This window comes from Misgurnus anguillicaudatus, chromosome 7 (genome assembly GCF_027580225.2).
Source record: "Misgurnus anguillicaudatus chromosome 7, ASM2758022v2, whole genome shotgun sequence".
NCBI lineage: Eukaryota > Metazoa > Chordata > Actinopteri > Cypriniformes > Cobitidae > Misgurnus > Misgurnus anguillicaudatus.
In genome coordinates this window covers 15,889,988-15,904,747 of record NC_073343.2, presented here as the reverse complement: position 1 = coordinate 15,904,747, position 14,760 = coordinate 15,889,988, and the positions used below count along the sequence as shown (strand labels likewise).

At 36.8% G+C, this 14,760-nt stretch overlaps 1 protein-coding gene across 1 annotated transcript; it reads left to right on the top strand.

The window, feature by feature from the left end:
- The first annotated feature begins 3,085 nt into the window (after positions 1–3,085).
- On the top strand, positions 3,086–5,484 carry LOC129435227 (uncharacterized). Its single transcript, XM_055193664.2, has 4 exons — positions 3,086–3,218; positions 3,334–3,523; positions 3,602–3,797; positions 3,920–5,484. The coding sequence occupies exons 2-4, from the start codon at positions 3,336–3,338 to the stop codon at positions 4,625–4,627; spliced, it is 1,092 nt and encodes a 363-aa protein (XP_055049639.2). The 5' UTR covers positions 3,086–3,218; positions 3,334–3,335; the 3' UTR covers positions 4,628–5,484.
- The last annotated feature ends 9,276 nt before the right edge of the window (positions 5,485–14,760 follow it).

The window sequence follows — 14,760 nt, the reverse complement described above, 5'->3', positions numbered from 1 at the left end:
GAGTTGCGACCTAAAGGGATACTTCACCGATTTAGCATTCAGCTTTGTATCTGTAGAAACACGGCAGTATTACTGAATGACCATGTTTCCCTCCCTCATTTCCCCCTGAGAGGAGAGATATCTGCATTTTGGTTCTGCAAAAAAGTCCTCCGATGATGTAATATGACGATTTTTGCATCATCGGAGGACTTTTTTGCAGAACCAAAATGCAGATATCTCTCCTCTCAGGGGGAAATGATGGAGGGAAACATGGTCATTCAGTAATACTGCCGGGTTTCTACTGATACAAAGCTGAATGCTAAATCGGTGAAGTATCCCTTTAAAGACTACAAGTTTCATTTTTTTTATTTCTGCTTTAAAAAATTGCATTTTTGTACCATGTTTTAGCTGTAATAAGTTGTCAACACACCCAACTACTGACTAGGGGGTAACATTTTTCTCCAATCTCTAGGATATTGTAAAAAGAGCATTGAAATTTAAGACTTTAGAGTATCTAGTACATTCAAGTATATAAATATCAGTGAACCTTTGGTAAAGTGTAGTAAGTTTAGAACATCAAGGTAGCTCTGTAGAGGAAATAATTCATACACTTACATACTTGTACATAATTCATCATTTGCATTTATACACTTGTGTGAAGGTATGTATTTGTACTTGCACAAATTTATCCATAATTTATACACATTTAATGTGGTTTTAAGACACCACTTCACAGAATCTTGTTTTATGCGTTTAGGTATTTTCCAAGCGGCTTTCCATAGATATGATTGCTTCAGCCAATCCAAGTACCAGCCCAAAAACCAAAAAATTCCCTATGCTTCTGTTGTATAACCATGATTTCTTAAATGTGAAAGGCCTGCATTTTCAAGCATAACCATATTCTACTCAATAGCATATAATGTTTGGCTTGCTTTTTTCCTGCTCTTGCTTATTTACTGGCATATAAACAATGTTTAACTTTATTAACTGCCAATGGACTACTGTAAACTACATGTTTCACATTTATAAATTCTATCAAACCTAAATAAATTGATATAATAAATGTCTTGCTTTTGTCTTGTCTTTACTTATTTAACAAATGTGTATGTACTGAATTACTTACAAATAATGTACCTAAATACTAATATAATAGAACAGTTTTCAAATTGTTTTTTTAATGTGATTATCACTTAATTTTAACGAATCCATGTCTAATTGAATATCTTTTCATTTTCCACTTTCTTTATTGTGTATTGCTAAACCTGTATAACAATATCCACCTTAATATTGTCAGTATATAAATGACAAAACACTTAAACTGTTGAAGAAAATAAATAAATAATGAATAAATTAAGTAAATGAAGAAAATACAATTCATTTTGTTTAAACTAAAAAAAAAAAACGTATTCTATTAGTAAAAAAAAATCAAACCAGTATTTTTTCTTTAGCAAAATTTTCTAGCAATTAGTAAATAAAAAAAGGTGTATATTAATACCACAAATCAAAGTTGCACCCCCTCAAACATTTCCACATATTTGTTTAAACACACAAAATATATACACATAAACTGTTTAATCTATGTAAACATTTTACTAATAAAAACTGTGTTTCATAAATTGCTTACCATCAAACTTTTGATTTACTTCAGATCCAATTTAATATATGATTTTTTTCATCCAACAAATGTTGTTCTTTAATCAAATGTAATTTCTATAGATACAGATATTCTATAATCATTCACCCATTTTTGCACATCTTGTATATGTCATCTAAAACAGTCTTTCTTAACTTCATTAATGGAAGCCCACTGCTCTGCACATTTTGTTTGCCTTTCTCATCTAACACAATCAGTTCATTTCATAGAGATCACTACTAATGAGCTGATCATTTGAATCAGGTGTGTTAAATGAGGAACACGAAATGTGCAGAGGAGTGGGCCTCCAAGAATAACGTTGAGAACCACTAATCTAAAACAGACTGTTGAACTAATGACTTTAAACTAATTAACCAATCAGCAAATGAACCTCACAAGAATCAGCTGATTTAAATACAATTACCTTTTAAATGAAACCGCCAAACGTCTATCACTCACAATAGCTTTTCTGCAAACAATCTTCTAAAACAAGTAGGTGTTTTCATAATAACATACTTTGTTATATTATGTTATGTGATTCATTGAAAGTGTCACTAAAGTGAAGTTAGTCTTTTCTGTTTGTAAATATAAAACTTTTTGTTGTTTTTATTTCCTATTTCTAATAAAATGTTCAATTACTTTTTAAAACTTAGGAAAAAGGTCCCTCTGAAACTTATAACAAACATTTTAGCATACCAGATACAGTTCCATTAATTGGTAAGACTTACAATTCTATTTAGCAATGTCTTCATAAATGCTTACCACTTTATTACATTTCTATCTCTTTGTGTACAGCTAAACTGGACAAATTCTAACAGAACAGCCCAAGTCAATTGCCAAGTGAGGCAGGTGGTACAATCTTAATAATTTGAATGGAATCATTTCACCATTTTTTCCCCATGTCTAATTTTACCTTTCTAAACAATTTATTTAGACCAAGCAGCTCCTGTTTGGCTGCCTGGCCCAGGCAGGTAATGCATCTGCAAATGACTGAAGTTTGTTAAATTTCCTGTATGTATTTGACATTGTCTAATTTTTACGTCCCTGAACAATTCAGCCACTTGGCTGAACCCAGGCCAAGCAGCTGCCATTTCACTAACCCAGAGCAGAGAGCTCACTTATTCAGCTGTCCAACAAAAACGGTAGTACCTCCACAAATGACTGAACATTGCTTTATTTTTGTGCATAGTCTCACTTTTGCTTTTGTACACAACTCACCAACTTTAAGCAGCCCCCGATTGACTGAACCTAGGCGAAAGCAGCCCCACCACGCTGTCCAGATAAAAGTTAGTACATCCACAAATGACTGAAGATTGTTATATTTCTTGTGCGTAGTCTAACTTTTGCTCTTCCACACAGTTCACCCAGTTGAAGAAGCAACCATTGGCTGACCCTAGGCAAAAGCAGACCTTTTAAGCTGTCCAGATATAAAGGGGTATAAAAAGTTGTGCCTGAAGATTGTTATTTCTTGTGCATAGTCTAACTTTTACTCTTCTACACAACTCGCGCAGTTGCAGGATTACCCATAGTATTAAGGAGAAAGTTCCATCAATTTGTCTTCCCTCCTGTTGCCCTCACATTCACAACTTCATCCACTTTACCAAAGGTTAATTGTTTGTGTTTTTGTTTGTTTAAATGATTAAACTTACTACATACCCTAAACATTTTCAGTTGTTAACATTTTTTAATGATCTGTTTCACAAGTTATTTCTGTTTCCTAGAAATGGAACGCCAACAAAAAAACACCAGCCCCCAGTCAGTAGTTGGGTATATACATAATTTATCGGACCTAAAACAAGGTACCAAAAGGCCATACTTCGAGGCAGAAATTCAGCAGAAACACAAAATTCAGAAACTGGTAGTATTCAAGCCAGATCTCTACACACAGTTTAAAACCGTAAATGATGACAGGTAAGATTTTGCATGAACACAAATGTATGAAATGTTAACACTGTTCATCTTAAATCTTTTTTTTTTTTTTTTAAACAGAACTCCAGTTTGCCTTCATGATGTTGTACTACAACCATCACGACTCACTGAGGGTACACACGAAGTTCTATACACTTACAAGTCAACAATTGCCTCTTTAAATCATCTAGACTACAGTTATAACCCAACACTTTCAATGACCGAAAAAGACCTCTCCATTGCAGAAATACTTAAGGTTAAGACATCATATAGGAGAGTAAGTACATTGTGAATTAAACTTAAAAACTACTATTGTTGATGAGAAACTAGTTTATTCACCCTTAAACTGCATGTACTGTGAATAAATTTAACTAATTTTCTTTTTATTCCTCAATGCAGGTTAATGTCAAGGCAAAGATACTACAAAATAATGGGCAACACCACAACTTCATTCATGATGGAACCTTTCTCCTCAACACAACATACACTATTGCTGACACTACTGCCTCTATTAACTTCACTGTGTGGAATGACACTGACATCACCATTGGATCATGGTATTTAATTTCAAATGCATCAATTCGGCTATTTAATGGGGAAACCACTATCTCCACCACTAAAGACACGGAACTGACTCCAGTATCCTGTCAGGATGAGACACACCCATTACAACACACCACTTTAGAGACACTTTCTGCTGATATTGTTGGCGCAAACATTGACATTTTGTACCTTTGTCCTCAAAAACACAAAATCCCGAATATGTCACTATCCAGCTCAAAAGTCCAATGTGAAAAGTGCAACACTTATTTTAAATCAGCATGCATTACACATTACACACACGGTACAATCACAATTAAAACAGCAACCAACATCAGAACCCTACACATTGAAAACAATCTGATTAGATCCGTTGTTGACATTCCAGATAACGCCAACACAGACAACATCATTGACGCCTTGCTTGCACTACCACCAGTACATGTCACTGTACACAAAAACAATTTAACACGCATCACAACTATACTCAATCCTCCTACACTGACAGACATGCCTAAAATAACATTTTCGCCAGCCTCACCTGCCCAGGCCTCCTCTTCACATTAAACTCTACATTCCCATTCACACTTATGTACTCGTACATAAATCAGACACTTGCATGCATTAACTTGTGTGTACTTGTACACAAATCAGACACTTGCATTCATAAACTTGCGTACTCATACATAATTATACTGGAACATTTATTCATAATAAAACACCATTCAATGTGGTTTTAAGACACCACTTCACAGAATCTCATTTTATGCATTTAGGTATTTTCCAAACCGCTTTTCATAAATGATTGGTTTTGGGCTGGTACTTCGATTGGCTTAAAGGAGCATTTCACTCGTAGAAACAATCTTTTTTTAAAAGTGAATCATATTTGTAGTCAATGTAACATACATTTTGAATTTTGTGCCTATTTGGCCAAGAAAATGGGTGTTTGTAGTCTCAGCCCCCTCAAAGATATGGACTTCCTCCTTTCAATGATGTTAAACTAATCATGACGCAACATAGAAACCAAGAAGTGTAACATTAAAATCTGTATTTTTCCTGTCTCAGCGGCAACTGACAAAATGATGCATGACCATTCAAAAACATGACTGCAGTTCTAACAATACAAAGCTTAATGCAAATCAGTGAATTGTCCCTTTAAGCAAATAATTCCATGTCTTTAATTTTCTTGTTTTCCGGCTTCTGTTGGCTATGTTTTGACATGGATTCTGACATGCCTACATCCAAAATCTTTTTACCTTGTACCTTGACCATATTCCATTTAATTGCATATAATGTTTCTAATGTCTTTTCCTGCTCTTGCTTATTTACCGTTATACAAACAATTGTTTAAATATAACTTTCTTTACTGCAAATTGGCTATTGTAAACTTGATGTTTAATTTTTTCAAACATAAATAAATTGCAAAACCTCACAATGTGTTTCCTGCCTGATAAGATTGCCTGCTTCCTGTGTACTTTTCTGTTACACAAATCCATTTTTTTGACAGTTTGACTAATTTAACTAATTCGTGTACCTGAATATAAATTTTATTAATAGAACAGACTGTTATCCAACTGGCTTACTGATTTAAAGTGGGTGTCAAGCCTTTTTATCAATACATATCCAATTTCACATTCTTATTTTACACTTTATTGATAAACATGTATAACAATGCTAACCTAAATATTGTCTCTATATAAACCACAAAACACAAACTCTTATTCTCAGTTTATTTTGCTTAAAATTAAGACTTAAAACATCTGAATTAAACATTTCAAGTTTTGACAAATTCTATTAAGAAACCTAATCACTATTTTAGTAATTTTTTTGCTTTGTATTTTCAAGCAATTATTAGATTTTTGTAAAAAAAAACCTCTATACTTACAACACAAGTCAAAGGTGCCTATCACTTGCCATTGCTCATGACAGAACTTGAACATTTATCAACTTTTCAAACTTCATGTGCATCAGCCATTCACATCAGCTTATGCAAATAACCTATTGCATAGTTGGTTCTGCATTACATTTATGCAAAAAAAACATAGAACAAAATAACAGATCTTAAAATACACACACTAGTAACAACCCTTTCTAAAGTATGCTTCTAAAAGATGCTTATAGCAGTATCACAATTGTGATCACCTTTATTTGGGAAAGTGTGTCTGTCTATATTTATAAAACTGTTAGTTCCAATCCTTCATTCTGATTGGGGAATAGCTGTGGTTTATTCACAATAAAACAACAATGACCACTTCACTGAATTTTTCTATTCTATTTCTCTTTCTCTCTCTCTCATATATATATATATATGTGTGTGTGCCTTTAACCTTTCACATATTAAAACTAATCTGACAAAATTTGCCCATGTTCATTACTGTACAAAATATTCTTCATGACTCCATTGTCATTTAAGTTATCTGATAGTAAAATACATTATATTTCTGTTATTTTTGCTCTGCTGCCTCACTTCTAAATCTTTGCTGATTGGCATATGTCAATGCTTGCAGCTCTGTAAGCTCTTTCTGCTGCCCCAAGAACCGTGTCAACTGAGTGGCGCATCTGGTGAATCACATGCATTGAGATTCTGAGTTCTTGAGTTCAAATCCCATCTGAAGCATGTATTAGGTTTTTCTATAATTGTTTTGTTGTTCCTCATCAATTCTTCTCAACGTGTCTGTAGTTCACATATGTTCTATTTTTGCCATGTTTGCTGTTGTTGCTCTGCATTTTGGTGGTTCTGCTCTGTGATTCCTGCGCTTTGCGTGTTTCATGCGCTGTATGGTGATTGCTGTGTTTGTGTGCTTGCTGTGCTTTGTGTGCTTGCTGTGCATTGTGAGCTAGCTGTGCTTTGTGTGCTTGCTGTGCTTTGTGAGCTTGCTGTGCTTTGTGTGCCTGCTGTGATTTGTGTGCTTGCTGTGCATTGTGAGCTTGCTGTGCTTTGTGTGCTTACTGTGCATTGCGCCGAAGGTGCTTGACCCCGTGTTGCTGCTTGCAGCTATATTGGTCATTGTTTCTGTTAGTAAATTTTTCTTCCCCAATGGAAGTCTATGGCAGCCCTATGAACCGAATGTAAGAAAATGATGAAATTTTGCACAGTTGTAATGTTGGTCATAAATATTCATGTGGCCAAAAATGGAGTCTCTAGCAATAACTCTATAGCGCCACCATCAGCTCAAATATTCAATGTTCAAATAGTTATAACTTGTGATCCATTAGATCTATGAAAATTCTACTTAGTACACATGATTGCTCTCACCCCGCTTATTGAATTTGATACTTTACAGTAAGACTCCTCCCATTACAGTAGCGGCAATTTTGAAATGTACAGTATTTTGTTTTTTCGCTACTCCTCCTTCAAATTTGGTTCAAATGTTATGAAATTTGGCACAGGTGATCTTTGGAGTGAGCCGCATAGAAATGACCGAACAGAATTTTGATTTTTTTCTTTATTCAAAAGTAATTAATGTGTGAACTTAACGAGGTTGACGCAAAATTGTTTCTGAAGCTGTATCTTGGTAATTCTTTGATCAATCGAAATTAAATTTGGTACACTTCATGTCGACCATGATCTGGGGGTCCATGCCAAATTTGGTGACAGCGCCACCTATGGGTCATGAGATATGAAAAAAGGCTATTTTTGCACATAACTTCTGAATCGTTCGTCTGATATATATATTCTTTGTGAAATTAGTTTTACTGGTTTATGCCGATCGCAACGATACCTCGTTTATCATTTTCCAACATTCTGTTCATGTGTTATTGTAAGGCATATGGTAAATTATCTTTTCGCTACTCCTTTTACAAATTTTGTTTATTTTATGCCAGGTTCTGCTCGTATAATGTTTGGAGCATTCCGCACAGAAATGACCGAACAGATTTTTTATATTCTGTTCTCTTTCTTAGAAATATTGCTCCAAAGTTGACCGTGCTTGTGATGTTGTCTATTTGTCATAGTTAATTAATGTATATTACATTTCATAGCGTTTCTGTACAGAATGTTCTTCTTGTCTACAACCTCACTTGAGCTTGTTGATTCTTATATACATTATTCTTCAGTTATATCTGCTCTGCTGTGTCATTTTTGCATCTTTGGTGATTAGCATATGTCAATCCTTGCATCTCTAAAACCACTTTTCTGCTGCCCCTTGAACTGTGTCAACTGAGTGGCACAACTGGTAAGTCACACGCTACGAGATTCTGAATTCTTGGGATCGAATCCCGCCTAAGGCAAGTGTTAATTTCTTCTAGGGATCGAATCCCGCCTAAGGCAAGTGTTAATTTCTTCTATTAACGTTTTTTCTTTCTCACCTATTCTTCTCAACCTGTCTGGTTTTCCACACGTGCGAATCGTTTGTCAGAAAATTATGATCTTGGTGTCTACGGATTCCTTGGCTTATGCCGCATCTGTCGATATGTATTATGCCGGGATTGACCGAACCGCCTGTCCGCCATTTTGAAATCGGTGATAAATTGCTATAACTTTTGAAGTATCGGATATATCGGCGCAAAAATCGGTAGGGAGCATGACGTCCTGAGGAAATCAGAGAACAGCGCCACCTAGGGGTATAAACTATAACAGTTCTTATAGAACTGCTTATAACTTCTGAATTCTTTGTATGGCATGTAAGCTCTTTTCTGCTGCTCCTTGAGCTGTGTCTACTGAGTGGCGCATCTGTTAAGTCGCATGCAAAGAGATCAGGAGTTCATGGGTTTGAATCCAACCTGAGCCAGATGTTAATTTCTTCTATTAAAGTTTTGTTCTTTCCCACCTATTCTTCTTGACCTGTCTGTAGTTCACATATGTTCTATTTTTGCCATGTTTTCTGTTGCTGCTCTGCACTGCGGTGGTTCTGCTCTGTCATTGCTACGCTTTGGGTTCTTTGCTGAGCCTTGTGTTTTTGATGCACCTTGGGTGCTCAATGCGCCCTGGGTGATCGATACGTTGTATGTTTCTTGCTGTGCTTTTGGTGCTCATTGCGCTGATGGTGCTTGGCCCCGTATTGCTGCTTGCAGCTATATTTATTATTATTATTATTTTTCCCCAATGGGAGTCTATGGCAGCCCTATGAACCGTACATAGGAAAATGATGAAATTTGGCACAGATGTAGAGGTGGTCATAAATAGTCATGTGACCAAAAATGGGGTCTTTAGCAGTAACTCTATAGCGCCACCAGTAGTCCAAAAATTCAATGTTCAAACTGTTATAATTGGTGAACTATTTGATCTATGAAAATTCTACTTAGTACACGTGATTGCTCTCATCCCGCTTATTGAATTTGATACTTTACAGTAAGACTCCACCCATTACAGTAGCGGCCATTTTGAAATGTACAGTATTTCGTTTTTTCGCTACTCCTCCTTCAAATGTGGTTCAATTCTTATGAGATTTGGCACAGATGATCTTTGGAGTGAGCCGCATAGAAATGACCGAACAGAATTTTAATTTTTATCTTTGTTCAAAAGTAATAAATGCGCAAACTTAACGAGGTTGACGCAAAAATGGTTCTGAAGCTGTAGCTCAGTCATTCTTTGATCAATTGCAATGAAATTTGGTACACTTCATGTGGACCATGAACTTGGGGTCCATGCCAAATTTGGTGACAGCGCCACCTATGGGTCATGAGATAATAAAATAGGCTATTTTTGCCCATAACTTCTGAACTGTTTGTCAGAAAATTATGATCTTGATGTCTATGGATTGCTCACTTCATGCCACATCTGTCGATGTGAATTATGCCGTGTTTGACCAAACCGCCTGTCCGCCATTTTGAAATTTCAAATAAATTGTTATATTTTTTGAACTATTGGACATATCCGCGCAATAAATGGTAAGGACCTTCGACATGATATCCTGAAGGTACCTGGGAAGTCAGAGTACAGCGCCACCTAGGGGTTATAAACTATAACAGTTCTTATTGAACTGCTTATAACTTCTGAATACATTGTCTGATATACATTTTCTTTGTGAAATTGTATTCACTGTTTTATGTTGATCGCAACGATACCTTGTTTGTCATTTTCCAACATTATGTTCAGGTGTTATTGTAAGGCATATGGTAAATGATTTTTTCGCTACTCCTTTTACAAATTTTGTGTATTTTATGTCAGGTTCTGCTCGTATAATGTTTGGAGCAATCCGCACAGATGTGACCGAACAGATTTTTGATATTCTGTTCTCTTTCTTAGAAATACCACTCTAAAGTTTACCGTGCTGTGACGTTGTCTATTTGTCATAGTAATAAATTAATGTGACTGTATATTACATTGTATAGCATCACTATACATAATGGTCTGCTTGTCTTCAATTTCACTTGAACTCATGTACATTGTATTTCTGTTATTTCTACTTCTGCTGTGTCAATTCTGCATCTTTGGTGATTGACATGTTAATCCTTTCAGCTCTCTAATCTCTTGTCTGCTGCCTCATGAACTGTGTCAACTGAGTGGCGCATCTAGTTAAACCACATGCATTGAGATTCTGAGTTCCTGGGTTCGAATCCCACCTGAGTCATGACGTTTTGTTCTTCCTCATCAATTCTTCTCAACCTGTCTGTAGTTCACATGTGTTCTATTTTTCCATGTTTGCTGTTGTTGCTCTGCATTGTGGTGCTTCTGCTGTGTCTTTCCTGCATCTTTGGTGATTGACATATGTTAATCCTTTCAGCTCTCTAATCTCTTGTCTGCTGCCTCATGAACTGTGTCAACTAAGTGGCGCATCTAGTTAAACCACATGCATTGAGATTCTGAGTTCCTGGGTTCGAATCCCACCTGAGTCATGACGTTTTGTTCTTCCTCATCAATTCTTCTCAACCTGTCTGTACTTCACATGTGTTCTATTTTTCCATGTTTGCTGTTGTTGCTCTGCATTATGGTGGTTCTTGCTGTGCTTTGTGAGCTTGCTGTGCTTTGTGAGCTTGCTGTGCTTTGTGAGCTTGCTGTGCTTTGTGAGCTTGCTGTGCTTTGTGAGCTTGCTGTGCTTTGTGTGCTTGCTGTGCTTTGTGAGCTTGCTGTGCTTTGTGTGCCTGCTGTGATTTGTGTGCTTGCTGTGCTTTGTGTGCTTGCTGTGATTTGTGTGCTTGCTGTGCTTTGTGAGCTTGCTGTGCTTTGTGAGCTTGCTGTGCTTTGTGTGCTTGCTGTGCTTTGTGAGCTTGCTGTGCTTTGTGTGCTTGCTGTGCTGTGTGTGCATTGCGCCGAAGGTGCTTGACCCCGTGTTGCTGCTTGCAGCTATATTTATTATTATTTTTCCCCAATGGGAGTCTATGGCAGCCCTATGAACCGTACATAGGAAAATGATGAAATTTGGCACAGTTGTAGTGGTGGTCTTAAAAAGTCATGTGACCAAAAATGGGGTCTCTAGTACTAACTCTATAGCGCCACCAGCAGTGCAAAAATTCAATGTTCATATGGTTATAACTGCTGATCCGCTTGATCTATGAAAATTCTACTTAGTACACGTGATTGCTCTCCTCATGCTTGTTGTTTTTAATACCTTACAGTAAAACTCCACCCATTACAGTAGCGGCCATTTTGAAATGTACAGTATTCCGTTTATTCGCTACTCCTCCTTCAAATTTGGTTCAATTGTTATGAAATTTGGCAGAGGTGATCTTTGGAGTGAGCCGCACAGAAATGACCGAACAGAATTTTGATATTTATCTTTGTTCAAAAGTAATAAATCCGCAAACTTAACAAGGTTGACGCAAAAATGGTTCTGAAGCTGTAGCTTGGTCATTCTTTGATCAATTGAAATGAAATTCGGTACACTTCATGTGGACCATGAAGTTGGGGTCCATGCCGAATTTGGTGACAGCGCCACCTATGGGTCATGAGATATGAAAATAGGCTATTTTTGCCCATAACTTCTGAACTGTTTGTCAGAAAATTATTATCTTGATGTCTATGGATTGCTTACCTCATGCCGCATCTGTCGATGTGTATTATGCCGGGTTTGAACGAACCGCCTGTCCGCCATTTTGAAATTTCAGATAATTTGTTATATTTTTTTAACTATTGGACATATCCCCGCAAAAATTAGTAGGGAGCTTCGACATGATGTCCTGAAGGTACCTGGGAACTCAGAGTACAGCGCCACCTAGGGGTTATAAACTATAACAGTTCTTATGGAACTGCTTATAACTTCTGAATACTTTGTCTGATATTAATTTCTTTGTGAAATTGTATTCACTGGTTTATGCCGATTGCAACGATACCTCGTTTGTCATTTTCCAACATTCTGTTCATGTGTTATTGTAAAGCATATGGTAGATGATTTTTTCGCTACTCTTTTTACAAATTTTGTTTATTTTATGCCAAGTACTGCTCGTATAATGTTTGGAGCAATCCGCACAGAAATGACTGAACAGATTTTTGATATTCTGTTCTCTTTCTTAGAAATACCACTCCAAAGTTGACCGTGCCTGTAACATTGTCTATTTGTCATAGTAAATTAATGTGACTGTATATTACATTGTATAGCATTACTATACAGAATGATCTTCTTGTCTTCAATCTCAATTGAGCTTTTTGATTCTCATATACATTGTATTTCTGTTAGTTCTGCTCTGCACTGTCAGTTCTGCATCTGTGATGATTGGCACATGTCAATCCTTGCAGCACCTAAGCTGTTTTTTGCTTCCCCTTGAGCTGTGTTAACTGAGTTGAGCATCTGGTTAACCACTTGCCATGAGATTCTGAGGTCATGGGTTCGAATCCCATGTGCCGTCTTTTTTTGTCTTAACTTTTTTCTCACTTAAGTTTTGTGATTTTCATACTATACATTGTATTTCAGTTATTTGTGCTCTCTGTTGTCATTTCTACACTTTTGGTAATTGCTGGATATCAATGTTTATAGCTGTAAAGCTGTATTCTATAGCTTGCACAAACCAACTCAGTGGTTTAATCATTTCCTCAGTGGCGCATGCGGTTAGTGCTGTGCTTTGGGAACATGAGGTCATGGGTTCAAATCCCAGCTCTTACTTTCACTTATTGAGATTTCCTTTTGCGTTTCCTTTAACACGTTCTTCTCGACCTGTCTGGTTTTCCACACGTGTTATATTTTTGAAATCTTTTCTGTTGTTGCTCTGCACTGCAGTGGTTTTGCTCTGCATTTGCTTCGGGTTCGGGCTCTGTATTGCGCGCTTTCTGCGCTTTGCGCATTTGCTGCGTCGTGTGGTTTTTGCTGTGCTTTGGGTGCTCACTGCGCTGAAGGTGCTTGACCCCGCAATTGCTGCTTGCAGCTATATTTATTATTATTTTTCCGCAATGGGAGTCTATGGCAGCCCTATGAACCGTACATAGGAAAATGATGAAATTTGGCACAGTTGTAGAGGTGGTACTGAAAAGTCAAGTGACCAAAAATGGGGTCTCTAGCACTAACTCTATAGCGCCACCAGCAGTGCAAAAATTCAATGTTCAAATGGTTATAACTGGTGATCCGCTTGATCTATGAAAATTCTACTTAGTACACGTGATTGCTCTCATCCCACTTATTGAATTTGATACTTTACAGTAAAACTCCACCCATTACAGTAGCGGCCATTTTGAAATGTACAGTATTTCGTTTTTTCGCTACTCCTCCTTCAAATGTGGTTCAATTCTTATCAGATTTGGCACAGATGATCTTTGGAGTGAGCCGCACAGAAATGACCGAACAGAATTTTGATATTTATCTTTGTTCAAAAGTAGTAAATGCGCAAAGTTAACGAGGTTGACGCAAAAATGGTTCTGAAGCTGTAGCTCAGTCATTCTTTGATCAATTCAAATGAAATTTGGTACACTTCATGTGGACCATGAACTTGGGGTCCATGCCAAATTTGGTGACAGCGCCACCTATGGGTCATGAGATAATAAAATAGGCTATTTTTGCCCATAACTTCTGAACTGTTTGTCAGAAAATTATGATCTTGATGTCTATGGATTGCTTACCTCATGCCGCATCTGTCGATGTGTATTATGCCGGGTTTGACCGAACCGCCTGTCCGCCATTTTGAAATTTCACATAATTTGTTATATTTTTTTAACTATTGGACATATCCGCGCAAAAATTAGTAAGGAGCTTCGACATGATGTCCTGAAGGTACCTGGGAAGTCAGAGTACAGCGCCACCTAGGGGTTATAAACTATAACAGTTCTTATGGAACTGCTTATAACTTCTGAATACTTTGTCTGATATTAATTTCTTTGTGAAATTGTATTCACTGGTTTATGCCGATTGCAACGATACCTCGTTTGTCATTTTCCAACATTCTGTTCATGTGTTATTGTAAAGCATTTGGAACATGATTTTTTCGCTACTCCTTTTACAAATTTTGTTTTATTTATGCCAGGTGCTGCTCGCATAATGTTTGGAGCAATCCGCACAGAAATGACCGAACAGATTTTTGATATTCTGTTCTCTTTCTTAGAAATACCACTCCAAAGTTGACTGTGCCTGTGCCGTTGTCTATTTGTCATAGTAAATTAATGTGACTGTATGTTACATTGTATAGCATTACTATACAGAATGATCTTCTTGTCTTCAATCTCACTTGATCTTTTTGATTCTCATATACATTGTATTTCTGTTAGTTCTGCTCTGCACTGTCAGTTCTGCATCTGTGTTGATTGGCATATGTCAATCCTTGCAGCACCTAAGCTGTTTTTTGCTGCCCTTTGGGCTGTGTTAACTGAGTTGCGCATCTGGTTAACCAGATGCCATGAG